Genomic DNA, 27,113 nt, shown 5'->3' with positions numbered 1-27,113 from the left:
AGACGCGGCGCGCGGCGAGAGCTCGGGGCGGACGCGCGACGCGACGCGACGGTCGCGCGCGCGGCGCTCGCGGCGAGGGTAGATGACGCCGTGGTCATCGGCGTTACGATCCCGATACCTTCACGCTGGAGGCGAGGGCGTCGCCGACAGTGCGCCGGGCGCGACGTATCGACAACCCCATTTCTTATCTTGTGAGAACGGCGCGGGGCGAAGATCTCCTCCACCAGGCGGTTGCGTTGGTGGCGCCGGAACCGCTGGATGACTCAAGAAACTCCACATAAAATCGAGGGTTTAATTTTTCGCCATAACTCGCGGCGGCCGGCACCGCCGCCTTCCAACTTTTTTATTGTTTCAGAAACGCGCCGCGCCCGTCAGATACGCGCCGCGCGAAGCGCAGTGGACCGTCCGGATTGCCCGACCTCACTGCCGACGACCGTCGCGCGAAGTTGAGCCCACGCGCACGCGCGACGCCGACGTATCGCACGTCGCATCCGGCAACCCACCGGAGAGGACCAGCCCCGACACAATCTTTGTCGGCGCCGATTTCACGGACAATTGCAGTCGAAGAGACTGACGCCCCAACCCCCGCACGAGCACCATCATCTCTCGACCGGATACATCGGCGGGCGCCATGGCGGTCAGCCTGGAAGAGCGCGTCGCCGGCCACAGCGACTTCTTCGACCGCCTCGTCGAGCTCATACCCGCCCGATACTACGTTCCAGACGAGGCGAACCCGGAGTGGTCCAAGTTCCAAAAGACCAAGAGCGCCAAGGCGGCTGCCAAGCAGGCGGCGAAGGAAAACTCCAAGAAGGCGCTGCGGGCCAAGCTCCAGCCCGGAAACGCGATGACATCGCTGGAGAAGATGAGGCTCAAGGAGGGCGCAGAAGGCGGACCGGGCGCCGAGGGCGAGGAAGATTCCGACGAGCCCGAGTCTGAAAACGAATCCGACTTCGAAGATGACGTCTCCAACGACGACGACGATGGGGAGGAGGGGCGCGACGACGACGACGACGACGACGACGACGACGACGACGACGACGACGACGACGACGACGACGACGACGACGACGATTCCGACACCCCACCAAAGAAGACGGCGATGAGGACCCCAAACGGCGATAGGGCGCGCGCGAAACTGGACCCGTCCGCGGATGACGCTTCGGCGGCGCGGACGAAGGGTGCGAAGGCAGCGCCCGCCGCGGGGGCGCCGCCGACGACCGCGGGCTGGTCCCTCGGGGACGGCGGCGGCGGCGACCGGCTCGAGGAGCTCCGTCTTCGTTTGAAGGCTAAGATCGAGGCGTCGCGGGTGGCTAGGAAGGCGGAGGAGACCGCGGAGAAGGCTGCAAAGGCGAGGGAGTGGCGGGAAAAGAAGAAGAAAACCAAGGCTGAGAAGAACGCGGAGAAGCGAAAGCGAAAGGCGGAGGCCGCGCACGGCTCCGACGCGCGGACCGCCGATTCGGATTCCGAGTCCGACGAGCCCATCAGGGATAAGGGCGCCAACGACAACTTCGACTTTGGACGCGTGGACATGGGCGAGTTGGCCATCGGCGCGCCCAAGAGGAAGCGGGCCAAGAAGGAGACTCTCCTGGCTCGCGCGCTCGATCAGCGCAGGGAAATCGCGAACGCGGGCGGCGAGGAGACGGTCGCGGGGCAGAGGGTGGCTGAGAAGTTCTCCTGGAGCGCGGCGCTCGCCAGGGCCGGCGGCGAGAAGGTCCTCGACGACCCGAAGCTCCTCAGCAAATCGGTCCGGAACGAGCAAAAGCGCAAAAAGAAATCCGCGGAGAAGTGGGAGAAGCGCGAGGCTTTCCAGAAGGAACAGATGGCTGACCGTCAGAAGAAGCGCAAGGACAACCTCAAGTCGCGAGTCAAGGCTAAGATCGAGAGGAAGATCGACAAGCGGGAGAAGAAGCGGAACCGACCCGGGTTCGAGGGCAGGTCGCAGGGGCCCATCAACAAGTGACGACGGGTCCGTGTACGACGACTATTTATGTTACTGCTTCGGTTCATCGTTCAACGCGACACGACACGCGACGTGCGAATCGGTCGTGAGACGGCCGCGCCTCACCTTTCGGCCCTGTGCCCCATGAAGAACCCCTGCCAGTCCCCCTTGTGTCTCTTGAGCTGTATCAACGCGTACAGACATCCGCCCAACCACCCCGTCGTCATCATGCACGCCGTCCACGCCGCGGCGACGATCGCGTCGGCTTCCCTGAACCATATCCACATCGAAAACACCGTGAACCCGACGTACAGGTCCACGAGCGATACGATCCCCCACGGGTTCGAGATCAGCCACTGGACCTGCGTGGTGTTATCCGGGACGCCTCCCGTGGATGCGTAGAGCGCCCACGCGATGACGCAGAACATGACCGCCGCCCCGACGTGGCACACGAGCGTCGCCGCCTTGGCGAAGTCCGAACCGCGGCGAGCCTGCCAGTCGGAGGATCGCCCCGACGCCGACGCCAGGGGCTCCATGCCCGTGTCGTCCGGCTGCCAGGACATGTCGCTCCCGGCTCGGAGCGCGGCGCGATGCTTCGTGGTCACTTCGGACGACCCGAGAGGTCGCCGGGAGATTCCTGCGGATACCGCAACCTTTGCGCGGGGCGGGAGGCGCGGCGCGGCTAGGCTCTTGAGGGTCGAGTGGACGCCGACGGGCGGTACGGCGAGCTGGGTACCGACGATCGACGAAAGTGCGGGAAGCATGCGGCGTCCGGCTACTTTGTGCCCCGTCGCCCCAAAGGTCCACCAGCACCCAATCTGACGTGTCCGGCAGCCGGAGAAGATGTCGTCCGGCCGAAAGTCCCAATCAAGGTTTTCGATCAACGGTCGCCCGTCAGACACTGACCCCGCGGCACCCGTGAACCCGCGTGAACCCCCCGATCGCGTCACACCGATCGCACCGGATACATCGCAGAGCGATCCGAGCTCCTCGCCGAGTCACACGCGCGCCAGGCATCGACCGTCGCGCCCGAGCCTGATACCGATTGACCATGGGTAAGAACAAGAAAAAAGGTGGAGGGAACAAGGGCGGATCGGGAGGAGGTCCCAAGCCCGCCGGGGAGGTCCCCAAGCCCAAGCCCGCGCCCGTCGAGCCCGAGGGCACCCCTTCCAAGAAGCCGCTCCTCGAGGAGGGATCGTCCAGCTCCTCGTTCGTGCCCCCGGCGCCCCGCGTGTCCGCGGAGATCGCACCGGCTGCGGAGTCGACCCCCGAGAAGGCGCCCGAGCCCGAGAAGGCGCCCGAGCCCGAGAAGGCGCCCGAGCCCGAGAAGGCGCCCGAGCCCGAGAAGGCGCCCGAGCCCGAGAAGGCGCCCGAGCCCGAGAAGGCGCCCGCCGCAGAGCCCGAGCCCGCCGAGGAGGAGAAGGCCGCCGCTGAGCCCGAGCCCGCCGAGAAGGCCGGGGCTGATGCAGAGGCTGCCAAAGCTGAGCCGGCAAAGCCCGCGGATGTGAAGGTCGAGGTCGACAAGAAGGAGGAGACTGCGCCGCTCAACGCGCAGCCGGGCTCGCCCGTTTCCTCCGAGTCTGAGGAGAAGTCACAGGGATGCTGCATCGTCATGTGAGCGCGCGAGGGTGAAGGACGGGGTTCCCAACACGCCGCGGGTCCACCCGCTGCAACACACGGAACCCCGTATTTATTAATGCTTAATAAAGTTGCATCGATGACGTACTTTTAGTTACATAAAACTTCGATAATGCCTCATTTAAGTCGAAATAGACTTCAACTGCCCATACCCAGTCCGGCCATCGGGCAGATCGGGCCCTTGGCAAATGGTGAGTCAGAATTATTCCGAGTTGACGTTAACACTTAGACGACGCACGCCCCCGCGGACGACACCATGGCTCGCTCGTTCCTTGTCGTCGCTTGCTTGTTCTCCGCGATCGTGCTCGCCTCCGCCGCGCGCCCAAACCCGCACGACGGCCTCGCGCTGAAGCTCTCGCGCCACAACCTCGGAACCAAGGTCGCCTCAGATCTCGGACACGTTCTCGCGGCGACAGAATCCCTCTCCACCCCAGAGTGCGAGGCCGCGTATAAGATCCTCAACAACGACAAATCCCCCGGCGGCTACATCGAGACCGTGGAAAAAATCTTCGCCATCGCGCGCGCCGTGGGAGAGGAGGCCGGCGCCGTGTGCGGCGCGCACCTCAAGGTCCGCTGGGACTCCGAGCCCGTGTACTGTAAGCAATCCTGTCAGGTTTTCTGGACTCCAGAGAGGATGGCCCTGGTCGACCAGATCGACGCCGCGGTCGCGAAGGTTCTCCCCGGTGGGCACGAGATCGTGTGGCTCCACGAGAGCGTTACGCTTCCCTTCCCGCCGTTCCCGCTGGTGGACATGAAGGCAGATTTTGACGCCATCGTGCCGGTTTTGATCCCGGCGGCGTGCCAGGACGCGGCCGACATGGACGGCATCCTCGGGTGGTACTCCTCGGGGTGCCGCGACGAGAATCCGAAGCTGAAGAAGTGCGAGTTCAGCTACGACTGAGCCCTGACGACGCGCATGAGCAGAAATGCGCATGTAAATGACCCTTAGCACGATGTAAAGAGCACTATGTACTCTATGTGCCAGACTGGCGAGATACAAACTTTGGACAACTTTATAACGCGCTGCGCCGCTAACGAGCTAGCACTACCTTTCCGTTGGGAGTTCCGATACGACCATTGGTGGAGGCACGATGGACGCACCGCCGCTGGGCTGGACGGCGGAGGGGCGCGCGCGTAAGATGCGTGCACTCCGTGCAGAGGCCGGCCGCAAGGCGAAGGAGGAGCTCGACGCCGCGAGGGAGAGGTGCGCGCCGTGTCTCGCCATCGCGTTTACCGTGGAACCACATTCTCACCCGAGACGGCACCCTCGTCGCTGAGCCCGCCTCGTCCCCCTCCCGTTGTCTCTCACAGGTTACGCAAGAAGGAGGCCCTGCTGCGCAGGATGAAGCAGGACAGGCTGAAAGAACACGAGACGCTCCGGAGGATGGCGACCGCGGACGACGGCGAGGCGCTCGAGCGACGCGCGAGGGAGGCGGAGGCGCGTGCCGACGACAAGGAGAACAAAAGGCTGTGGTTCCGACCGTGCGAGACGTGCTTCGAGATACGCAAGGCTGCGGCGCTCGGCAAGGACCCGGATTACGCCTCGAGGCTGTGCACGAGGTGCAACGCTCGCGCGGTCAAGGAGGCCGCGGAGGAGGTGCGAAGGGTCCGGCTGGACGGTGGGGCCCGAACGGACGACGACGAAAACGAAAACGACGCGTCCGGGACGAACCCCCCCCGAACGGTCGACGCGTTGCGAGCGGACCTCGCCGCCGCGGAGGCGGCGGTGGCGCTCTCGGGCGTGGAGGACGACAGACTCGCGGCGTTGGATCGATGCGCGCAGCTGCGGGTCGCCATCGAGACGGCGCGGGTGGGCGCGACGAGGGAGGCGCGGCGGCGGCGGCTCGAGGAAAAGGAGGAGGACGACGACGACGACGAGGACGAGCGAGTCGACCTGAACACGTCCATGGAGACCGAGCCGGGAACCGGGGAGACGTGGATAAACAGCTGACGGACTTTCGACGATCGACCAAATCCCCGAACACGACGGCGCCACCTCGTAGTTATGATACACTCGACGCAGAAATCACAAGCCTACCCAGTACGACCGCCCGTTGACGTTGTGTATGGGCCCGACGTCCGGCGCGGTGACGCTCCACTCGTACCAAACCTTCGAGGGACCGATGCACCGCCACATGTGCGCCTCCACGTCGCACCCGGCGGGTACGTGCACGGGGTATCGGAGCGGGAAGTAGATCGGGAACCAGCTGAACATGGGTTCGCCCGTCGGCCCCATGGTGTGCGTGGGCGGGTATATGCTGCAGTGCACGTTACCCGCGGGTCCCTCGTAGAGCTTCGCATCGAAATACCCCGCGAAGCCGTGCATCGTCGCCGCGTGCGACCTCGGTTCCCGTCGCCACCGAAGCTTGGCGTACCGGGAGTTGTCGACGACGTCCGCGTGGTTGGGATGCTCGAACGTGAACACCTCCGCCGGGTCGGCAATCAGAGAGCACCGGTGCAGCTTCACCACGTACGGCGTCTCCATGTGAGCCAAGTCACCGTACGCCTTGGCGTCGTTCCACAGCTTGGCGCAGGTGACGGGCGCGAGGTAACTGGTGTACGCCTGCGGGATGGACACGCCGTCGTCCTTGAGGAACCTCTGCGCGCCGTCTAGGCACTCGGGCGACAGCTCGTTATCGCCGAACGATCCCAGCAGCTCCGACACCAGCACGTCCGCCTTCTCCGGCGGATCCGCGGCTCGCATGTCGCTCGACATCACGCTCACGTTCGTCCACCCCTCCGCCGCCACAAGCGACTGGAGCGTGATGACGGCGTTGGGGTTCTTCTCCACCGCGTACACCCTCAGTTTCCGCCCGCACCTTTCCGACGCCCTGAGGGACGCTCGGACCAAGGGCCCGCGGCCCGCGCCGACAACCATGAGCACCGTCTCCTTCCCAGCCGCCGCGTCCGCGTCCGTGACCCGGTCCCTGAGGCACGCCAAGACGGCTTCCTCGTAGCACGTGTACTTGGACGCGTCCTTCTCGAACGTCTCGTACGTGGCGCTCTCCAGGTTGTCCATCAGCGGCTGGAGCGGCGCCTGGAGGTAGTCCCTGTACCCAGCCTCAACGAGCTCCTGCTCCGTCGCGTCCGGGATCTTGCGGAACAGGTAGACGAGATACTCCCACCGCCGCCGAGTCGAGTGCCATCCGTCGCGGGACCCGGTCGACGCCGCCGCCTGCGCCGCCGCCTCCGCGGGCGTGGGCTCCGCGTCCGCCGCGACGGCTGTGTCTCCGTCCCCGCCCGACGGACGTCCAGCCGTGTCGCCGTCGCCGCCCGCGGCGCGGAGCACCACCTGCACGTTCCGCCGCAACATCGACGTCAGGAACTCCTGGTGCCGCTTGGGTAAAACGGGAAACCCGCGCTTGTTCGTGGTGAACGCGTCCTCGGCGACGACGATCGCTCGGACCGGTTCGCCGATCCACCGCGCCAGCTCCCCGTCGCTCGGAAGAGACGCGCCCACGTGGAGGCACACCCCGAGCTGCGGGTGGCCCTCGCACGCGGCGCGTAGGAACGCCCACGCCTCGAACGGGTCGTGAATGCGGCGTCGGGTGCACGCGTCGACGGCGGACGCGAGCGACTCGGGTGTGCCAACTGTGCCAACTGCGCCCGCCAGCTGTGATGACCCGCGCGCGTCGTCGGAATCCATCGAATCCATCGCCGCCGCCTCCGCCGCCTCCACGGCTGGATCGACCAGCGGGACGCGGACCCAGAGCGCGGTGTGCGACAGCGCGCCGAGGAACTGGCACACGATCCTCGCGTAGTTGGCGGCGCCGAGCCGCGGCGGCGGGAGCAACACCGCGTGCAGCGAGAGGTGCGCGGCCCATCCGAGCTCCTGTCGCAGCGCCGCCTCGCTGTCCGCGCGGTACGGCGCGGACGGCGAGTCGGCGTCGATCCACGGCGACGTCTTGCCCACCACCTGCGACGACCACTGCGCGGAGTTGAGGAGCAGGTCGGAGCGCGCGAACGGCGCGGGCGCCGGGGCGGACGGGTCGCGGGAGGCGGCGGCGGCGGACGGGCGGCGGTGGCGCGGATGCGCGAGGGGCGCGACGAGGAAGTCGAGGCCGCCCGCGAGGGTGTCCGCGAGGCATCGCTGCAGGTCGCCGCAGACGTCCACCTCGAGCCCGGCGTAGGCGCTGTCGCCGAGATCGGTCCGGCGCGCGAGCGGCATGAGCGCAAGGGGGCGGCGGAGGCACGCACGAGTGTTGACGACGGTCCGAGATCGGATCGTGATGTTGACGAGCCAGGCGACAACGGAATCAGAATTCTGGGGACGACGTTCGCGATGGGCGCCGCGCCAGCCGCCCTCGGCGATGCGGCCGTGATCGACTCGCTGTCTAAATGGATCAAGTCGACGCTCGCGCCCATCTCCGACGCCGACCCCGCGGTGCTCGGAAAGTACGTCCTCGCGCTGCTCAAGAAGGATGAGCCTCTCGCGGTGCTGCGCGCCAACTGCGCGCGAGAGCTGGCGGACTTCCTCGAGGACCAGACCGGCGGGTTCGTGGACGCGCTCTTCGCCAGGATCGATCACGAGATCGAACGACACGACGCGCGCGCCGCCGCCGCCGATACGGGCGGCACCGCGGAGGAGGACGAGGTCGACTACGGGGAGGGATCGTCGGACAGCGAGGAGAGCCTTGACGAGCGACCGCGAGGTCGACGCGAGAAGGAGAAGGACGACGCCGGCGTCGACGACCGCCGCGACGAGCGGCCGGGTTCCGGGCGATCGGACGATCGGCGCGAGGGACGCGAGAGACGCGCGAGAGACGCGCGGGAGGAACCGGAGCGGCGACGAGGGCACAGAGCGCCCGGGTCCAGATCTCCGGGCAGGTCCAGATCGGCGTCGCGCGATCGGGGGTATCGAGGAGCGCCGCGAGGAGCGCGCCGGACCCAAGACGACTGGGACCGCCGCGGGAGGACGCCGCGATCCCCCGAGGGAGGGCGGTTCGACGGTCGCGACCGTCGACCGCCGCCGCCGCCGGGGCCGCCGCCGGGGCCGGGGCCGCCGCGAGATCGCTTTGCTCACGTTCCGCCGGTGAGTCACCGCCCCAAGGTGGCCCCGCCGACGTACCCGACGCCCCTCCCGGAGGACGCCGCGCGCGAGATTCCCGAGCCCGCGGATGGCACCGTGCGCTCGGTGTTCTTCATGGCGCCGGAGAGGGCGAGGAAACATTTCGAGAGGTTTCACCGGACGGATTTCGCCGTCAAGCTGTACGACTTTTACTCGCAGTTTGGCGTCGTCGAGGACGTTCGGCCGAACCACAAGAGGTTTTACGCCACCGTCGTCTTCGAGGACGCGGAGAGCGCGCGAAGGGCGGTGCGTTATCGCAGGGTGCTCTTCTGGGGCAAGGAGTTGCAAAACGTGGAGACGCGGTGGGCGCTGCCGGATGAGGAGGTTGAGCGCCGGAGGGAGGAGAAGATTAAAGCGTCGGCGGAGGAACGGGAAACCGCGGCGAGGCGACGGACGGAGGAGGCGGAGGAGCGCGAGCGGAATCGTCAGAAGGCGGTCGAGGCGCTTCGGGTGAAGTGCGAGGCGGCGCGCAAGCTCGCGGCGATCGAGGCGGAGAAGCGCGCGCTCAAGGAGAGGCTCGAGGCGGCGACGGCGCGCAAGACGGCGCACGCTCACCCGGCGAAGAAAAAAGGAAACGTCGCGGCGGCTGCTTCGAAATTGGAGCGGGACGCGAGGGAGCTGCGGGCCAAGTACGAGGCGATGCTCGCGGCGAAGAAGCGCAAGGCAGGGACGGATGGGGACGAGGCGAAAGGGAACAAGCGGGGCAAGAAGTGAGCGAGTAACCGCGTCGGGCGCGTTTTGAATTCGATCGGTGAAATTTTTCACTCACTTTGGCAGGTCCTCCCGTCCCCTATGAGTATCCCTCTCGAGGTACACCGTGCAGTCCACGTGCCCCCCGGTCGCGCCCATCGTCGCGTTGTACACCCCCCTCGCCGCCTTGACGACCACGGCATCGTCCACGCCGTCGCTCACCCGCAAAGTCACGTGCGCGACGAGCTCCCCCGAACCTTTCGCCTTGAACGCCCTCGACTCGACGACGTCGGCAACCCCGGGGATCCTCTTGAGCTCCTTATCGCACCTGGCGAGCGATTCGATCCTCGCCCTGGCGTTTGGGCCGCCGAAGAGCGCGCGGGAGGTCCGCCGCATCAGCGGCAGCGCGTTGTAGACGATGCATCCCGCCGCGAACATCGCCTCGCCCCACTCCGTGTTTTGAGATTCGCCCCCCATGACGTCGTGCACCCACTGGGAGATTGGAACGCGCGCCGATCGGAATCCGTCGGCGAGGGCGAAGAGGAAGAGCGCGTGCAGGTTCATCTCCCGCGCGCTGGAGAAATCGCCGATCCACTCGGCCCCCTTGGTGAAGAACATCGCGGCGCCCAGCGCGTCGACGGCGACGCGCACCGACGACGGCGCCATGAGCGACGCGGGGTGTCTGTACTCGCTGAACAACTCGCCCTTCACGCGGTACCCCTCCGCGAGCAGCGCCAGCACGGTGAACGCCAGGAAGCACGACACCGAGAACGCGGCGACCAACTCGAGCCGAGGCGGGCGCTCGTGCCCGATGACCAGCGCCCGGAGGTTGAGCATCAGCACGGCGCATCCCGCGAGCACGTGCAGGGCGTCCCGCACCAGGGCGCCATCGGCCGTCGCCAATCCCGCGCCGAGCTCGAGCACCGAGAGCGCCGCGAGGATCGACGCGTACGAGATGAGCCTCCTGCCGTCGCGTGGGAGCCGGGCCCATCGCAGCGGAGCCTCGACCAGCCACACCTGAACCCTGCCCATCATGCGCTGACGGTTGTGGGGCGCGAGGTTTTGCGATTGCGTTTATCCGTCCAATAAAATGAGGTTGACGAGACGTCGCTCACACGACGAGGCGCGCGGATGGCGATCCTCGCGAGCTCAGGACGGGCACCCGTCGCGAGGCATACATCGACGACGATCGCCCGCACGGGGGAGAGCAGTCGCGACGTCGCGCAGGAGCCGCGTCGAGGGGTCGCGGTGAGTCGCCGCGCGGCGCTGCTGGGGTCTTCAGCGGCCATCGTCGGCAAGGGACGCACCAAGCCCGCCGTCGCCACCGACTTCGTCAAGGACCCATCCTTCTTCGCGGAGTGGTCCTACTCGCAGCCCGCGGACATAATTCCTTACATCAAGGCCACGGCCAACGAGGGTGACCCGGCGTCCGTGCTCACCGCCATGGACACCTTCGGGAGGTATTACCCCATGTACAAGCTCGGCGACGAGAAGGGACGCATACTCGCCGGGTTGGTGAAGGAGCGCCAGCCGAGAAGGTCCGTCGAGATCGGCACGTTCTTGGGGTACAGCGCCATATGGACCGCGTCCAACTTACCACGCGGCGCCACCCTGACGTGCGTCGAGTTCGAGCCCAGGCACGCCGCCGTCGCGAGGGAGCTTGTGCGATTCGCGGGATTTGCGAATACGGTCGAGATCCTCGAGGGCGCGGGGTCGGAGCGGGTACCGGACGTGAGGAGGCGGGTGGGCGAGGGCGTCGCGGCGGACATGATCTTCCTGGACCACTGCAAGGAGTGCTACCTGCCCGACCTCAAGCTGATGGAGGGCGCCGGTCTCGTCGGAAAAGGGACGATCGTCGTCGCCGATAACGTGATTTATCCAGGGGCTCCGGACTTTCTGGATTACGTGGACACGAGCCGCGGTCGGTACGAGACGACGCTGCTGGAGGCTGCGTTCGAGTACGATCAGGTGTGGAAGAAGGACTGGGTGCCGCAGAGGGACGCGCTGAGCTACTCGGTGTACGTCGGAGGGAGCGACAGAGGAACGTGATGAATAGCGCCGACGATTATTTTTTAGTGGTGATGAAACGCACAAAGTAGTCCACTCAACCAAAGACCGATCCAAAAACTGATTTGCTTCCCGTCGTTTACAACATGCACAGTGTCCTAATCTGCAACAGCTATCAGAATGTGAGTTGTTAAGTCAGCTAAGGGTGGTCGCGCCAGGTTGCCTACGCGAGGCGCGACCGAGTCATCGCTATCCTGTCCCCCGTCCGAGGCGGGACCCGTCAAAATGTCAAAAATATCGTCTGCGTCGGCGCGTGGATCTTCCGAGTGTTACTGACCCATGCCGCCAAAGTTGAACCCTCCCTGGGGCATCATGGGCTGCTCGAACGCGAACTGGTTCCCGGCCGCGTCCATCCCCGGCGCCAGGTTCTGGTCGTCTTCGTCCTCCAAGCCGAAGTACTCCTCCAGGATCTTCATCGCCTTCTCGTAGATCTCGTTGTTGTTGTGGTTCTGGAGGTTCTCAATCTTCTCCAGGCCCTCCGCCTCGTCGATGAACTGCGCGTACTGGTTGGGCTGGCCGTCCATGCGGTCAACCTCGCCAACCTTGAGGATGTTCTCCAAGCCCTCCAGCGCCACGGTCACGATCCGAGCGTCCGAGCAGACGATCAGGTCGCACAGCGGCTTGATGCACCCCTGCTCCACCAGGTACTTGATCTGCTGGTGCGTGCCGCCCGACGTCGCGTTGGAGATGGCCCACGCCGCCTCCTTCTTGATGTCAAACTCGGCGTGCGCGAGCAGGTACACGAGCGGCGGGACGATGTTGTTCTCGACGATGGCCTGGATCTGGTCCTTGTTACCCGCGGTGATGTTGGAGATGGTCCAGCACGCCTCCTTCTTGATGCTCTTCTTGTGATCCGCGGTGAGCAGCGCGAGGAGCGACGGGAGCGCTCGGCAGTTGATGACAATCTGCGTCTGGTAGTCGTCGCCGGTGACGATGTTGCCCACGGTCCTCAAAGCCGGGATGAGCACCGACGGGCACTTGCTGCCGAGAAGCTCCACCAGCCTGCGGCAGACGCCCGCCTCGATCACCGCCTGGATCTTGTCGTTGGTGCCGTCGCTGAGGTAGCTCAGCGCCCAGCACGCATCCGTCAGCACCTCCTCGTCGTTGGAGTGCACCAGCCTCGCGAGCGCGGGGAGCGCGTCGCGGAGGAGCTCAAACTGGGGCTGCGGCTTGCCGCGGCAAAAGTTGGAGAGGGTCCACGTGGCGTTGCGGAGCATGGTGAGCTTGGAGTGCTCGTTGAGCTGCTCCAGGAGCGGGTGAAGCGCGTTCTGCGCGAGCACGAGATCGCGGCACTTGGGGGAGTCGCCCGCGATGTTGCCGAGGGCCCACACCGCCTGCTCGCGGACGTCGTCGGAGGGCGATCGGAGGAGCTGGACGAAGATGGGGACCGCGCCGGAATCGATGACGACGCCGGTGTTCTCGGAGGTTCCGGACGCGATGTTGGTGAGCGCCCACGCAGCCTCGAACTGGAGCTGGGGGAACGCCTCGCACTTGAGAAACTCGACAAAGTAGGGCACCACGCCAGCCTCGATGACCTCCTGGATGGGGGGCGCGCGCTCGATGGAGAGGAGCTTGCGGAAGGAGGTGGTGGCCTCGACCTGGATCCTGGGATCGTTGGACTTGACGCCCTCGACCATCTGGGGCAGGCTCTCCAGCTGTGTTCACGGGGAGGAGCGAGGGTCAGCGCGAGGAAAAGGAGCGAGCCGGCGCCGTTTTTCGCGTGCGGTGGGAAAGGGGGGTGGAAAGATCTGGACGGAGGCGCACCTTGGCGACGTTGTTTGTGGCGGCGGACGAGGTCGAATCGCCCTGGGTCGCGGCGCCATCCCTGTGAGTTTAGCGAAGAGGCGGTTGAAGGTGAGCGACGCCGCCGTGGCGGGGCGAGGGGTCGGGCGGACGACGCACGGGGGCGGCGAAAAAGACGGGGGGAAAATAACCCCTCGACGGCGAGTTTTTTGAAAAGGGCGGTAAAAGGCTGCACGGCGCGCGCGGATGAACGCGCCGACGACGGCCGGTGACCGCCCCCGACGCGCCAGCCACGCCATCCGCGTCCTCGAACCGATCGAATCGACCCGAGGCACGCACCTGCGCTTCTTCAGGAAGGCCTCCTCGCGCTTGTCCTTGCGGATCTGGATCATGCCCTCCTCGCGCTTGCGACGGGCCTCATCGGCGTCGATGACCTTCTTGAAGCCCTTCTTGCGCGCCTCGCTTCTGGACGGGCGGAGCATGGTCGCGTGACTTTGGTTAAAGTGCGCGCGAGCGGTGCGACTCTTCGAGGGGCGGGTACCGCGTGGGGTGCCTCGCGCGTCTCGGTGTGCGGCCGCGTCGTCTCCAAAAAAAACACAGCTGTCCACCAGCCAGCCAGACCCTGGCACCTGGGAGAGGACGTGCTGGTTGTTGGCTGGTATCGACGGAGGTTTTTCAGTCGGGCTTGAGGCCTCGGATAGGAAGTCGTGGCTCCTCGCGCCGAGTCAGACAGCGCCCGGCGCGCATGGTGTCGTGGAAGGACCGCGATGCGGTGGTGGAAACGCTGTACCGCGACGTCGACGCGCTGAGCCCGCGGCTGAAGGACCGGCGACTCATACGAAGGTTCGCCGCGACGAGAGACTACGACCCCACCCGAACTCTCCTGCTCCTCGTCGAGTACGACAAGTGGCTGGCGAAGAGCGGCCTGCTGGACGACAACCTCGGGCGCGATCCCGGGGTGCGCGACGAGATGCGACGACGGGGGACCATGCGCCTCCTCGACCCGCGAGATGCGCCGGCCGTGCACCGCGCCGGCGCCTCGATCGAGGACGCGCCCGACGAGCGACGGCGACTCTCCGCGCAGAGGCTCACCTTCTTGCAGCTGCACACCCCGTCCATGTGGCGCACGGCGAGGGACAAAGACGGCTGCCCGGCGGTGTACACGAACCTGGAGTCCTACCGCCGAGGCGCGAGCAAGGACGTGGAGAACACGTTCGTGTGGATACTGGAGACGGTGTGCCGCGAGATGGACGAGGACGACGCCGAGGACGCAGCCGGCGAGGACACAGCCGGCGACGGCGAAGGAGGTCGGTTCACCATCTTACTCGACGCGTCAACCTGCGGCGAGCGCGACTTCAGGGCGGCGGCGTGGATCGCGTGTTGCGCGAACCTCGGACGCGTGCTGCAGACGGCGCTCAAGCGCGGGTTTCGTGGTAGGCTCAACAGGTTTTACGTGTACCCCACCGGTCGAGCGGCGAGGAGTCTGCTGCGAATCGTAAAGCCCTTCCTCGGCAAGTACACCCCTCCGAAGATCGTCACGGTCGACGGCGGCGAGAGGGGCGTTGCGAAACTGGTCGAGGTATTCGGCGTCGACGCGCTACCGCCGCACCTGGGTGGTCGCTCGGAGCTCATCTCGGTGCCGCTGTCGGAGGACGACGAGCCGGCGCCGCCGACTGAACGACGCGAGGACGAGGACGCGCGGGAGAACCCACCGAATGTTGGGACCCACCCGCGCCGTGCCGACCCACGCGGACGACGCCCGAGGAGAGACCTGGACGACTACGCCTGGTTCATCAAAGTCCCGATCCTCAACTTCCTCCTCGTCGCGGGCCTCGTGGCGTCCTCCGCGGCGCCCGGGTCTTCTTCTCGACCAGGCTGCTCTTCTCGACCCGCTCGAGCGAGGCGCGCGATGGTCAGGACGGCGAGAAACGCGTTCGCGTGGCACGTGATCGGGTCGTGCCTGTTCGGTCTGGAGTTCTCCGGGGTGCTGAGCGCGGGAGTGAGCGCGGTGTGCGCGACGTGGCGTGAGGCGAGACGATCGCGGCGGTGAGGGTGAGGTTGGGGTTGAAACGCGGAGAGGGCGAAAACGTTCGTTCGATTGAGAATTCGGGCCTCGGCACCCTCGGCTGCCAGAGGATTTGCCACGCAGGCGAATTCGATTCTAAAAAACACTTTTTGAAGACTGAATTCTTGTGCAAGATCCACTCATGTTTGACCTAAGTGAGACGACAAGCGGTTGTGCCGCATTGCCGTTTCTGCTTTTTTTTATCCGCCACGCCAAAATGACGACGCCACGAACGCGCCTGGGCATTGAGCGGGGCGCCGAGCACGTTTGCGCGAAGATGTACTCGGTGAGCTCGCTCGTTGTGGGGTGTGCATCGCGACCGTCACCGCGCGCGGGCGGCGGTCCGCGATCTCGCGTCGCTGTCCGCGCGTGGGTGCGCGCCCCGGTGCCCCGCGGCGACGCTTTCAAAACGCGAGGAGGCGGCAGAGATTACCTTTTCGGCCGAGGTGGCCCGCGAGGCGCCGCGCGGAGGCTGCGCATGGCGGACCCCGGCGCCGAGAGCGCCGCGGGCGGCGGCGAATCGAGCGGCAAGCAGGGCAAGAAGAACAAGCAGGGCAAGAAGAAGAACAAGCAGGGCAAGAAGGGGGAGAACGAGGACCCAGCGGCGGTCACCGACGAGGAGACGGAGGAGGGCGAGGGCGAGGGCGCGGACGATGAGGTCGCCGAGGCTGCCGATGCGGACGCTAGGTTCAAGTTGAGCCGCGGTACCATCGTCGTCTCAGTCATCCTCGTCTTCCTCTCCGTGGTCATCGCCGCGCTCGTCCACCTCCCCTTCCGCGCCGCGGCGCTCAAGTCGGTGAAGGTGACCTACAACGTCCTCAAGATTTTAACGCAGGGCGGGCTGAACCAGGCGCGAACCAACGCCGATACCGTCGACGGGATCCTCTCCATATTAACCCTGATCGTCTTGCGGTTCGCGCTGCAACCGGTGGCCAAGCGACTGTACTTTTGGTGGACCAACACGCGCTCGGAGAAGCAGTACGAGGCCTCGCCGCTGTACTGGCTGCTGCTCAACGTGTACGGGCCGGTTGAGTTGGCGCTGGTCACCGTCGCGGGGATGCGACTGCTGGAGGCGGGCATCGAGCGCATCGGCATCATCCCCACCGCGCTGTTGAACACCGTGGTGGAGAAGCTCGTGGTCGTCGCGCTGGTGGCGACGCTGTCGCGGGTGGCGCTGAGCTGGCAGGACAGGTTCTTCGAGCAGCAGGCTTTCGAGTTGGAGCTCGAGGGCAAGACGCTGCAGGCGGATCGGCTGGCCGGGGTGAGCAAGCTCTCGTCGATCGCGACGTACCTGGTGACGATCGTGCTGGGTTTGAAGGCGCTCGGGGTGAACGTCGGCGCGCTGGTGACCTTCGGCGGTATCTCGGGTCTCGCCATCGGTCTCGCCGGTCGGCAGATCCTGGAGAACGCGTTCATGGGTCTGATGCTCTACGCCACGGCGCCGTTCATGCCGGGCGACGAGATCGTCTTCTCGACGAGGGAGGAGAAGAACATCCAGGGGCACGTCATCGACATCGGCCTGTTTCGTACGTCCATCAGGTCGTTCCAGCGCGAGCTGTACTACGTCCCGAACTCGCTCTTCTCGTCCTTGGTGGTGCTGAACATAACCAGGAAAGGGAAGCAGTGGAGGATCAAGCAGGACATCTTGATTCGGCATTCGGACTCGGCGCGCGTCGCCGCGGCGTTGAGCGCCTACCGCTCGCTGTTGAAGAGCGACGGACGCGTGGTTCAGCGCCTGCACAGGCGCGTGTTCCTGTCCGAGGTGACGCCCGAGGGTTTGATGTGCCGCATCTCGTTCTACGTGGAGGCCAAGAACAAGGATCAGTTCTCGGGCATCAACCAGGATTTCCTGAGCGCGTTCCTCGAGACGCTGCGCAAGAACGACGTGCGGCTGGCGGTCCCGATGCGCGGCGTGATGCAGATGCAGGACAGCGATGAGATCTTAGCCGAGCTCGAGCGGTACCGCGAGAAGGAACGAAAGGAGAAGGACGAGAGGGAGATGATCGAGCTCAACGACGAGGGTCTACCCGACGAGGAAGAGAACCTGCGGAGAAAGGAGAAGAAGGAGAAGCAGAAGAGCAAGTTGACGGAGGCGCTCGAGGAGATCTCGGCGTCGGCGTCGGACTCGTCGAAGAAATCGAAGAAGAAGGAGGAGGAGAAGAAGGAGGACGCCTCGGCGCCGAGGTGAGTATCCTCCGTGGCGTAGCGTAGCCGTTGTGAATAGACGCCCTTGGCTGGTAAAAATTCAAGAGTCCTGGCGGGCCACGCTGATGATTCTTCGCCGCGTGGAAACGTGGCCGGTGGCGGCCGCTTTTTATCTGCTTTTTGGGAGAATCGGAGGCGCTGCCGCCAGAGCTCACCGCGTCGCGTCCACCGACCGGCACCCCACCCGGAACGCATTCGTTGTAAACCGGTCAACCTTCGTAAATCCGAGCGCAAGAGACGCGAGCGAGCCGTAAAAGCACGCGCGCAAAGGTGACGTAATTTGGAGGTGGAAAAGTAGCAGAGATGGAGGCCATGAGCACCAGCCGCGTTCAGCTCGCGAGATGCGCCCGCCCCGCGGCGAGCTTAGGCGCAACGCGCCGCCCCGTCGCATCAATGATGTCCAGGCCGACTCGTGTCCACCGCCGCGCGACCCTCGGAGCGCATCGCGCGGTCGTCGACTCGGCGGAGGCTACGGAGGCGGACGAGGAGGAGGCGGCGGCGGAGGAGGAGGCGCGAGACATGGCGCTCCAGCTGGCGACCCTCGCGGACGAGACTCGCGCCGCGGACATCCGCGTCCTCGGCGTGACTAAGAGTGTGCACTGGGCCAGGTACTTCGTCCTCGCCACCGCGTTCAACCGACCGCAGATGCAGGCGGTCGCGAACAAGATGCGCGACCACGTCAACGAGAACTACGGCACCCAGCTCTCCAAGGCGACCACGTCCCAGCAGCAGCAAGGGGACTGGGTTTGCCTGGATGCGGGTGACATCGTGGCGCACATCTTCACCCCGCAGAGCAGGCAGTTCTACGACATCGAGACGCTGTACAAGGGTGCGATGGACGTGCCGCTCCCCTTCGAGACGGAGAGGCCCTCGGACCAGATGGAGGAGGAGGACGACGACGAGTTCGAGGTGATCTTCGACGACGGGCTCGCCAACTCGCCCTTCGCGGACGGGAACTTCGATTAGTCGAGAGAGCTCCGTCTCCGCGCCCCGGGCGAGCGCCCGACGGCGCGCGTGTGCTTTATTCTAGTAGACACCTGTATCGCACTCACCGCAAACGTGTCATCACGCCGGGTCACGAAACCAATCTGCCAAATGTTCGATTATTTTTTGCAAACCAAAACCTGCGCAACGCCTCTCTCTACAGTAGCATGGTGACCGGGTCCTCCATGTAGCTCTTGAACGCCCCTAGCCACTGCGCGCCGACGGCACCGTCCACCACCCTGTGATCGCAGCTCAGCGTCGCGCTCATCATCAGCGCCTCCTCGTACCCGCTCCCGTCCGCCTTCTTCACGACCTCCTTCCTCGCGGCTCCCACCGCGAGGATAGCCGCCTGCGGCGGGTTGACGATGGCGGCGAACTGCTTGATGCCGAACATGCCCAGGTTGCTGATCGTGAACGTGCCGCCGATCATGTCCGTCGCGGACAGCTTACCGTCCTTGGCCTTCCCCGCGAGCAGCCTCACCTCGCCGGAGATTCCGGAAAGTCCCAAGCCGCACGCGCCGCGAACCACCGGGACCATCAAGCCGAGATCCGTCTGAACCGCGACGGAGATGTCAGCCTTTTGGTACCGGCGAATCTTATCGCCCATCCAGCTGGCGTTGACGTCGGGGACCTTCTTGAGCGACAGCGCGGACGCCTTGACCACGAAGTCGTTCACGGAGATCTTCGATCCGCCGTCGGACTGAAGCGCGCCGTTGAGCGAGCTTCGCATCGCCATCAGCCGATCCATCCGGACGTCGACGCTGAGGTAAAAGTGAGGAACGGTGCGCTTGCTCTCCGTCAGCCTCTGCGCCGTGACCTTCTTGATCGTGCTCACGCTCACGTCTTCGAACGGGGGGAAGAATTTGGCAAAGCCAGCCGAGGTATCGCCGGAGGTTGCCGAGGCGACTGTGGCCGACGGGACTCCGTCGCGAATAGCCGTCTGGACGTCGGCCATGACGACGCGACCGTTGGGACCCGTGCCGGCTATCCGCTCGATCGCGACGCCCGCAGCCTCGGCCATCGCGCGCGCCTTGGGGCTGGCGAACACGCGCGAGCCGCTCGGCGCCGCGCGGGGCGCCGCCGCGGCCGCGGGCGCGGCGGGGGCGGCGGGGGCGGCGGGGGCGGGCGCCGCGGGAGCCGCCGCCGCCGCCGCGGGAGCCGCCGACGCGCCGGGCGTGAAATCCGCGAACTTGGCGCAGTCGTTCTCCTCGTCGACCATGATCGCCACCAGCTCGCCCACCTTGACGTCGGTCGCACCCGCGGGCACGAGGATCTTCGCGACGTACCCATCCTCCATCGACTCGAGCGCCATCGTCGCCTTGTCCGTCTCGATGTCGGCGATGACGTCGCCGGCGTTGACCTTATCGCCCGCGGCGATCTTCCACTCGGCGATGTTACCCTGGGTCATCGTCGGGGACAGCGCGGGCATCGTGATCTCCTGGTACGGGGGATCTGCGCGGGGAGAAGCGGTGGGGACGACGGTCAGGGTGGAATCGCTCAAAAATGGCGCACCGCGGAACGCCGGGGAACGAGAAAGATGGAAATATCTCCGCTCGGGACGCGCGCGGATGGGCCGTCCCCGCGGGTGTGCGAAGCGGGTTCACGCGTCTCCGAGGCGATCAGCGCACACGTTGGGGGTACTCACAGTCAGCGGAGGCGGCGAACGACCCGGAATACGATCGGTACGCGCCCGCCCGCGCGACGACTCTGTTCGGGGCGACGCGCCCGCTTCGCAGCGCCAGCAGGGCGGTTCCGGCTCCGACTCCGCCGCGCGGTTCGCCCGTCCTCGCGATCGCGGTCGCCTCCGCGGCGACCGCGGTGGCCGCTCGCCTGAGCGCGTTTCGAAGGCCCATGTCGCCTCGCCGGCGTCGACCGGTGGCGTCTCCTCTCCTTCACGCCTGACGCGTTCGTCGGTGTGATGGAGCGATGACCCTCGATCACAACGAGCAGCACAGGCACGACGTTTGGCACCGCGCGGTCGTCTGGCTGCTTTTTTGGTTGTTTTTTCTCGGGCTGCATTTTTTCGCGGGGAAGGGCCGAAGGGCCGAAGTCGGGTTCGTCGTCGGCGCACAAGTTGACAGTCAGAGGTTGTCGAGAAATAATCGTTTTTTTGGAGAATTTTCAAAGATCGCACGACGGCGCGATTTGAAAAAAATATCGTCGCGGTGGCACGAAACGCGGTTAAAAATCGAGGCCAAAATATTTGAATTTCCAACGATACCAGTTTGAATTTCTCGGACGAAAATTGGCGGCAAGAAACCTAAAAAGCGTCGAACCTCGTGCAACGCGATTCGTTCGCCGGTGCACAACTGTAGTTATTTATTCGGTTCGGCAGCCTGCAAAATTATCGCCCCGCGCGCGACGCCCTCACCGCCCGTCGCGGCGCTCGGGTCCGCCGCGGAGCTGAGCGACCGCGCCCAGGTGTTAGTCACACCCCGTCGAAGGCGTTCCGAACCTCGGTAAGGCTTCGAAGGGTGGACCAGGCGGGGCCCCCGCGTCGCACCTCGGGGCTGCCGAGCCCACGTGGACGACTGGCCCCTGCAGCGGACTCTGGCGCGTGGCGAGCTTTTGTGCCGATCCCGCGCGAGCGGCGCCGGTGCGGTCACGTTTAACGCAGGGTTCATCGGTCCTGATACCCCACGGGCACCATGGAGGAGCCGGCGGAGCCCATCCCGTGGCTTCGCAACAAGGACCTGGCGTACTACGGCCCCTTTCGCGACAACGTCAAGGCGTTCATAAAGAACGAGACCGAGGCTGACGATTTCTACGTGGAGGGAGGGATCCTGGGGCACACGGTGACACTCGCGAAGGGAACCAAGTACGAGGCGAAGATGAGGGTGTACGAGGAGACGATGCTGGATTCGTCGCGGGTGCACTGCGACTGCTGCAGGTGCATCGGGTGGCACCACCACCCGGTGACCAGGAAGCAGTACCACTTCATCATCCACACCGACTTCAGGGCGGACCTGAAGCCCGAGCTGAAGGGCAAGCGCATCTGCCAGATCTGCACGGCCGCGATGCCGGCGAAGGACAAGGTGTGCGCGTCGTGCGGCGAGAACGACGGCGAGACGTCCATCCTGGACTACCAGACGCACCTGATGCACGGCATGCTACACGCCAACGGCTGCGGCCACCTCATGCGCATCAACGGCCGAGAGGCGGGCTCGCGCGTCCTCTCCGGCCAGCAGCTCATACAGATCTGGGAAAAGACGTGCAACCTTCTGCGCGCCAGGGAGGTGAGCGTCGAGGACGTGAGCCAGAAGTACGGCGTGGAGTTTAGGTTGCTCAACCCGGTCGCGTGCGGCAAGACCTGGTACGGCACCTTCGGATACCAGTTCGGCAAAGGGTCGTTCGGCAACACCGCCGCGACGCACCGCAAAGCCGCGGAGCTCCTCCGAAACTTCCCCCTCGCGGACGTCGTGCACGACTTCAAGAACATGAAACCGAGAACCAACTCGTCCAACAACCTGCTCGCGGCGGCGGCGGAGACGGAATCCCCTCAACCCGCGGGCGACGACGAGACGTTGGAGGTGATCGCCAGGTACGAGGTGCTCATGGGTCGGTACGCGCCTCGCACGCTCGGCACACTCGTCGCGCTCCTACTGAGGCTCCAGCGGATCGTCCGGCGGAACGACAAGGCGGAGAAGGAGCTCCTGCTCCGGTCGCAGCGGGAGAGCAAGGAGCGAGGAGAGGCGAACGGGGACGAGGGCGCGGACGCGAAGGCTCGGCGACGCGAGGAGGAGAGGGAAGCCGCGGCGAAACGAAAAGCCGGAACCAGCGAGGCGCTCTTCGAGCCCCTCGCGTTTCAGCACCACAGCAAGCAGCGGAAGCGGGTGGGTGACGAGCGGGGAGACGACGGAGTCAACGGAGTTGAATCGCCGACCGCAAAGCCGCAGAGGCGCGTGATGTCCAGCGCTAAGCCCAGGGCTCTGCCGTCCAGGCCGCTGAGGCCGAGAGGCGCGGACGGGTTGGTGCCCGCGACGGAATCGCCGTTCAAGGCGGAGCCCGCGCCCAACCCGCGGCACCTGGCGGCGTCCATCCGCCCGCAGGTGAAGCGCGAGCTGGACCTCGATCCAACGCAGCTTGGCAAGAAGCTCGCGAGCCGGGAAGGAAAGAAGCGGGCCAAGCCGAGCACGAGCGCGCCGGGGTCGACGAAGGTGGGGTCGTCGAAAGCGTGTCCCGGGTTCGATGTTGACGTCAACACCTCGCGGTGGAGCGACGCACGGATCGAGACGGCGTCCAACCACTGCGTCGAGGTGCTCCGCGAACACGGGGGCAAATACATGCCGAGGCAGGAGGTTCGCGCGCTGGCGAGGGCGAAAGGGGTGGGCGACACCGGGCTGTTGGACCACGTGCTGAAGAACATCAGCGAGCGGAGGGTGATACTGACGAAGACGGCGCCAAAGGCTGAGAAGGGTGAGTGCATGTTTCCGCGCCCGCGTCGTCGTTTTGTTTTTTTTTCCCGTCACGGGTTTGTTTTTTTTATCACCGGGCGAGCCGCTCACCGGGGGTGACGATGACTAGCCAAATCCTAAGCGAGCGCGGCCCCGGCGACGGGAGCCACCTTCGGAGCGATGTTGCCACCCCAAGGCGTCGAGAAAAAGTATCACATCTGACCCGCGAGGTGGATCGCCCGGTCGAAGGCGCTCGCGCCGAGCTCTCCCCGACCCCGCCCGGCGCCTGACCTCAATCTCTCTCTTCCTCCACTCTCGCAGGCGCCACGCAGAGGGCCTCGATCAAGCGACGCCAGAACGCGTCCACCGGTCAGCTGGAGTACATGCTCGAGAGCGTCCCGGGCATGTCCAAGATGGTCGCGTCTGTGTTGATCTCCGCGGGTGCCTCGGGGGGGAAGAAGACTTCCTCCCCGGCGCCCCCGTCGAAAAAGTCTGGCGCCGTCAAAGTTTCGATCAAGTCCGAACCGGCGCAGCAGCAGCAGCAGCGGACGACTCACGTCAAGCCCGAGACGGTCAAGCGCCCGGGGCTAACCGGCGAGCAGAACGCGATGGAGGAGGCCGCCAGGCAGCTCACGCGCGACGACCTCGATCGCGACATCAAGCTCGTGTACAAATCCGTGCTTGAGCACTACAAACCCGCGAGGCCCCGGCCCGGGCGACCCCCGAGCAAAGACGGCAAGGGCGCCAAGTCCAAGGTTCGCGGCGCGGACCTCGTCGCCGCCGCGCGCGTTCTGCTCGATACCAAGCAGTTCGTCAAGACGTACGTGCCCGTCGAGTCGCTGCTGACTCTGAGGCCGCCGCCGCCGAGGGGGCCGGATGGCCAGGGCAAGGGGGGCCGCCCGCCGATGCTCGCCAAGGGCCTCCGAGTCCTGGTCACCGCGGTCATCGACGCGAAGAATAAGGGTCCGAAGGTGAGTGGGATGGACGTCAGCGCCAAGGGGGTCAGGCGGAAGCACGGAGTGGAGACGAAACCCCCGCCCGAGGTTGTCCTCCTCCCGCCCGATCCGCTCCTGTCCGACCTGAAGCTCGCGGTGAACAAGTGCTTCCAGGATCTGTACGTGGTCCTCGCCAAGTTCAAGGTGACGTACGCCGTGGGGTTCGAGTCCACGAAGGACGCGACGAAGCTCGGCGCGAAGAAAATCGGCGGCGCGAGGGTCGAGGTGCACGGCGACGGCGCGGACCTGGAGAGCGAGTTTCGGTACCAGGGCGGACTCGATCAGTGGGTGGTTCGATGCGTGTGCGGAACGTGCGACGACGACGGCGAACGGATGATTTGCTGCGACGCGTGCGAGGTGTGGATGCACACGAGGTGCGTCAGCATAGCGGACTCGCAGGGAACGCCGAGGAAGTGGACGTGCGCCGACTGCGAGGACAAGGGTAAGGTTTCGAGCGGCGGCGGCGGCGGCGGCGGAGGCGGCGGGAGCGGGGTTTCATCAAACGGCGGCGCGGCGGCGCGGGAGCGTCCGCCGCCGACGCTGCGTCGACCTCTGCCGGAGCGGATCCTCAAGAGGCGCAAGGCGACGCGCCGGTGAGTGACGACGCGCGAGACGAGACGATCAAACGATTCTGTGTAATTTTGCATAACAAGCTTTGAGCCCCTCGTCAGCCGACGCGGAGCCGCTCAAAGGACCAAACACCCACCCTCTCCCCCTCGAATCCCATCTCCTCTCCTCGTTCGTCCCGCGAGATGGATCATCTCACATGGTGTCCGCCTTCTGCGCCTTCTGCCACGCCGTCGGGAGCATCATCAGCTTCTTCATCTTGGGCACGTACGCGCGCTGGCTGAAGTTGTCGTAGCCGTTTTCCTCGATGGCGTCGAGGATGTTCCTGTAGACGTCGAGCGCGGACCAAACCGGCCACCTGGCGTCCGCGTGGAGGCAGTTGACCCCAGCCTCAGCCTCCGCGAACACCTCCCTGGCGCGCGCGATCTGAAACTTCATGAAAGCCTTCCACCGATCGTCCACCTTGCCGGTGACGGGCGAGTAGAGGCCGCCGCGGACGATCTCGGATTCGTCGATGCCAAACTCCGCCAGCTCGTCGAGCGGGATGTAGATGCGGTTGCGCGTCTGCACGTCCTCGCCCACGTCCCGCAGGATGTTGGTGAGCTGGTTGGCGAGACCGAGGGAGAGCGCAGCCTTGTACACCTTGGTCAGGTCGCCCTCGAAGTTCTCGTCGCATCCCATGATGGGCATGGACATGAGCCCCACGGTGCCCGCCACGCGGTAGCAGTACTCGTAGAGCTCGTCGAAGGTTCGGTACCTGGGCTTCACGAGGTCCATTCGCATGCCGTCGACCATGTCGCGGAAGGGCTGGATGTCCACGGGGAACCTGGACAGCGTATCGCACAGCGCGGCGTCGATGATGTCCGCGGGCCTGCCCTCGAAGATGGCCTCCAGGCGGTTCTCCCACTGGTCCAGAGCCTCTGGGGTGATGTGGCTCGCGTTGGGTCCGTCGACGAGCTCGTCGGTTCGGCGGCACCAGACGTAGATGGCCCAGATGGCGCGCTGCTTCTCCGGCGTCATGAGCTTGGTGCCGAGGTAGAAGGTCTTGGCGTACTCGCCGGTGACCTCGTCGCATCGCTCGTACGCGGCGTCGAGCATGGCCGGGGGCACCCTGGGGGGCGGGACGAGGATGCCGGATTTCTGCCGGGCGACGCAAGCCTCGAGGGCAAACTGCTCGACCTCGCGGCCGTTGGACGCGACGACGTCCTCGGGCCTTCGCTGATAGGTGGAGGTGGAGGGCGAACCGGACTCCATGACGGCGGCCACGACGGTCGACGGGGACGCGCGGTCGTCGTTACGGAGACGAAGATTGGCCCCGATGCCGCCGTTCGTGCGGGAAGATTTCCCGTAGCGGGCGCCCATCCGGGCGGCGCCTCTCGCAGCCCTCGACGCGGCTCCCCCCGCGGGGGCGTCGCAGCGACCCGAGACGCTGCATACGCCCGCAAATCGCGCAGTCACCGACGCCGCGGCGGCCATGGCAGACATGCTTCACGCGCTTTTCCGGACCCTTCTCGGCTCCACGAACGTTCGCGAAGGGGACGCCCCAATGTGCGGTTTCGCACGGACGCGCTCGCTCCCGGAAACGCAGTCGACGCGGCGTGCGCGGTGCGTTCGGTGTCTCGAACGACGCGCTGCTGGGACCTTCGGGAGTCTCGTAAAGCGTTGGCTGCGACGCTCTCTCTTTTGGGGTTGCGTTCGCGCTGTGTCGTGTGTCGAAGCCGCCGGGGGTGCGGCGTCTCGAGGTTCCCTTGCGTCACCTCGAAAGCTCAGCCTCCCTTTTCATTGCGTCTGTGGATAAGCGTGCGGGTTTTCGACGGGTAAAAAACCAGCGTCGTGACTCACGCTGCAAATCAGACTCGCTGTCGATACGCGTGATTTTTGCAACTTTCCCGGCCTGTGATTGGTCAATATTTTTCAACTCGGAGAATCTCGGGCCTTCAATCGTCGTCATTGGTCCCGGGGCTGCGGTCGCAATCTGGGGTTCAGTTCGAAGATCCAAAAAGGCGAAAAGCGAGGCAGACTCCCCCGTGTTCACAAACCCACACAGGTGAATCCCGCGCCCGATCCAGGAAGAGAAAATCACAGCAGCTTTTCTCCCCGACTCGGCCGTTTCTTTCTTCTCAGCTCAGCGCGTCCGTGAGGCTCCTGTGCGCCGCCCCTCTCACGTCCGCCGCCCTATCCCCGTCGCGCATCTCCTCCAGCGTCTTCACGAGCGCCGCCCGCGCGACGCTTCCGCTCGCGAGCGCGCGCGCCGACGCCCCCATCGCCTCCGCCGCGACGCATCTCAGCTGCGACACCCTCGGGTCGACCCCGCACTCGCGCATCGCGTCGCATAGGGGCGCGAGCCACGCCTCGACCGTTCGTGGCTCGGACCCCAACGTCGCGCTCCTCCGCGCGAGGGCGGCGACCACCTTAAGGCCCGCCGCGCGTCGGGTCCACGGCTGCGCGGGATCTATAGCGGCGGACGCGATTCGACCGACGTCGAGGGCGACAACCTCCATCGATCCGCGAGCGGTGGCGCCCGCGCACAGCGTCGCGAGGCACCCCAGCGCGCTCTCCGCCACCGCGCCGCCCGCCTTGGCCTCCGACGCCCGGCGGTGCGCCTCCTCCTCCATCTCCCGCGACGTCGCGCCGGCGGTCGATCGGTCCTCGTTACTACCGGGGTCGTCAATCGACGCGTCCGCGGAGCGCGTTTGGGTCGGATCGAGCGCGTCGCGGAGTAAGGGGAAAACCGCCGGGAAAAAGTCGAGCACGGGAT

The 27,113-nt window shown here is 65.7% G+C and overlaps 15 protein-coding genes across 15 annotated transcripts; 9 read left to right on the top strand and 6 right to left on the bottom strand.

Moving 5' to 3' along the window:
- Positions 1-631: 631 nt before the first annotated feature.
- On the top strand, positions 632-1,960 carry MICPUN_97984 (predicted protein; the record flags this gene model as incomplete). The annotated part of the gene is made up of 2 exons (XM_002508753.1): positions 632-961; positions 1,286-1,960. 2 exons carry the CDS (start codon positions 632-634, stop codon positions 1,958-1,960), a joined length of 1,005 nt encoding a protein of 334 aa, XP_002508799.1.
- Positions 1,961-2,061: 101 nt separating this feature from the next.
- Positions 2,062-2,703, bottom strand: MICPUN_62000 (predicted protein; the record flags this gene model as incomplete). The annotated part of the gene is made up of 1 exon (XM_002508477.1): positions 2,062-2,703. One exon carries the CDS (start codon positions 2,701-2,703, stop codon positions 2,062-2,064), a length of 642 nt encoding a protein of 213 aa, XP_002508523.1.
- A 146-nt stretch (positions 2,704-2,849) lies between these two features.
- MICPUN_109047 (predicted protein) lies at positions 2,850-3,663 on the top strand. Its single transcript, XM_002508752.1, has one exon. The coding sequence runs from the start codon at positions 2,991-2,993 to the stop codon at positions 3,555-3,557; it is 567 nt and encodes a 188-aa protein (XP_002508798.1). The 5' UTR covers positions 2,850-2,990; the 3' UTR covers positions 3,558-3,663.
- A 140-nt stretch (positions 3,664-3,803) lies between these two features.
- Positions 3,804-5,598, top strand: MICPUN_109045 (predicted protein). The gene is made up of 2 exons (XM_002508751.1): positions 3,804-4,781; positions 4,889-5,598. Exon 1 carries the CDS (start codon positions 3,834-3,836, stop codon positions 4,476-4,478), a length of 645 nt encoding a protein of 214 aa, XP_002508797.1. The 5' UTR covers positions 3,804-3,833; the 3' UTR covers positions 4,479-4,781; positions 4,889-5,598.
- Positions 5,599-5,603: 5 nt separating this feature from the next.
- On the bottom strand, positions 5,604-7,745 carry MICPUN_86035 (protein arginine methyltransferase; the record flags this gene model as incomplete). The annotated part of the gene is made up of 3 exons (XM_002508476.1): positions 5,604-6,779; positions 6,867-7,154; positions 7,257-7,745. 3 exons carry the CDS (start codon positions 7,743-7,745, stop codon positions 5,604-5,606), a joined length of 1,953 nt encoding a protein of 650 aa, XP_002508522.1.
- Positions 7,746-7,859: 114 nt separating this feature from the next.
- Positions 7,860-9,412, top strand: MICPUN_61995 (hypothetical protein; the record flags this gene model as incomplete). The annotated part of the gene is made up of 1 exon (XM_002508750.1): positions 7,860-9,412. One exon carries the CDS (start codon positions 7,860-7,862, stop codon positions 9,357-9,359), a length of 1,500 nt encoding a protein of 499 aa, XP_002508796.1. The 3' UTR covers positions 9,360-9,412.
- On the bottom strand, positions 9,411-10,367 carry MICPUN_102742 (cation diffusion facilitator family; the record flags this gene model as incomplete). The annotated part of the gene is made up of 1 exon (XM_002508475.1): positions 9,411-10,367. One exon carries the CDS (start codon positions 10,365-10,367, stop codon positions 9,411-9,413), a length of 957 nt encoding a protein of 318 aa, XP_002508521.1.
- A 351-nt stretch (positions 10,368-10,718) lies between these two features.
- On the top strand, positions 10,719-11,306 carry MICPUN_71829 (predicted protein; the record flags this gene model as incomplete). Its single annotated transcript, XM_002508749.1, has 1 exon — positions 10,719-11,306. A coding segment is annotated over one exon (588 nt), but the record flags the coding sequence as incomplete, so codon positions are not given.
- Positions 11,307-11,456: 150 nt separating this feature from the next.
- On the bottom strand, positions 11,457-13,627 carry MICPUN_95291 (predicted protein; the record flags this gene model as incomplete). Its single annotated transcript, XM_002508474.1, has 3 exons — positions 11,457-13,057; positions 13,167-13,227; positions 13,485-13,627. The coding sequence occupies 3 exons, from the start codon at positions 13,625-13,627 to the stop codon at positions 11,672-11,674; spliced, it is 1,590 nt and encodes a 529-aa protein (XP_002508520.1). The 3' UTR covers positions 11,457-11,671.
- A 263-nt stretch (positions 13,628-13,890) lies between these two features.
- Positions 13,891-15,195, top strand: MICPUN_102740 (predicted protein; the record flags this gene model as incomplete). Its single annotated transcript, XM_002508748.1, has 1 exon — positions 13,891-15,195. The coding sequence occupies one exon, from the start codon at positions 13,891-13,893 to the stop codon at positions 15,193-15,195; it is 1,305 nt and encodes a 434-aa protein (XP_002508794.1).
- Positions 15,196-15,427: 232 nt separating this feature from the next.
- MICPUN_102739 (small conductance mechanosensitive ion channel family) lies at positions 15,428-17,398 on the top strand (the record flags this gene model as incomplete). Its single annotated transcript, XM_002508747.1, has 1 exon — positions 15,428-17,398. One exon carries the CDS (start codon positions 15,428-15,430, stop codon positions 17,396-17,398), a length of 1,971 nt encoding a protein of 656 aa, XP_002508793.1.
- Positions 17,399-17,934: 536 nt separating this feature from the next.
- On the top strand, positions 17,935-18,381 carry MICPUN_85806 (predicted protein; the record flags this gene model as incomplete). Its single annotated transcript, XM_002508746.1, has 1 exon — positions 17,935-18,381. The coding sequence occupies one exon, from the start codon at positions 17,935-17,937 to the stop codon at positions 18,379-18,381; it is 447 nt and encodes a 148-aa protein (XP_002508792.1).
- A 175-nt stretch (positions 18,382-18,556) lies between these two features.
- Positions 18,557-19,828, bottom strand: MICPUN_96637 (dihydrolipoamide s-acetyltransferase of the pyruvate dehydrogenase; the record flags this gene model as incomplete). Its single annotated transcript, XM_002508473.1, has 2 exons — positions 18,557-19,498; positions 19,565-19,828. 2 exons carry the CDS (start codon positions 19,826-19,828, stop codon positions 18,557-18,559), a joined length of 1,206 nt encoding a protein of 401 aa, XP_002508519.1.
- Positions 19,829-24,061: 4,233 nt separating this feature from the next.
- Positions 24,062-24,247, top strand: MICPUN_74866 (predicted protein; the record flags this gene model as incomplete). Its single annotated transcript, XM_002508745.1, has 1 exon — positions 24,062-24,247. A coding segment is annotated over one exon (186 nt), but the record flags the coding sequence as incomplete, so codon positions are not given.
- Positions 24,248-24,550: 303 nt separating this feature from the next.
- PSY1 (phytoene synthase) lies at positions 24,551-25,609 on the bottom strand (the record flags this gene model as incomplete). Its single annotated transcript, XM_002508472.1, has 1 exon — positions 24,551-25,609. One exon carries the CDS (start codon positions 25,607-25,609, stop codon positions 24,551-24,553), a length of 1,059 nt encoding a protein of 352 aa, XP_002508518.1.
- Between the last annotated feature and the right edge of the window lie 1,504 nt (positions 25,610-27,113).

This window comes from Micromonas commoda, chromosome 10 (genome assembly GCF_000090985.2).
Source record: "Micromonas commoda chromosome 10, complete sequence".
Classification (NCBI taxonomy): domain Eukaryota; kingdom Viridiplantae; phylum Chlorophyta; class Mamiellophyceae; order Mamiellales; family Mamiellaceae; genus Micromonas; species Micromonas commoda.
The sequence above is the reverse complement of the archived record's forward strand: the minus strand, read 5'-3'. Positions and strand labels throughout refer to the sequence as shown.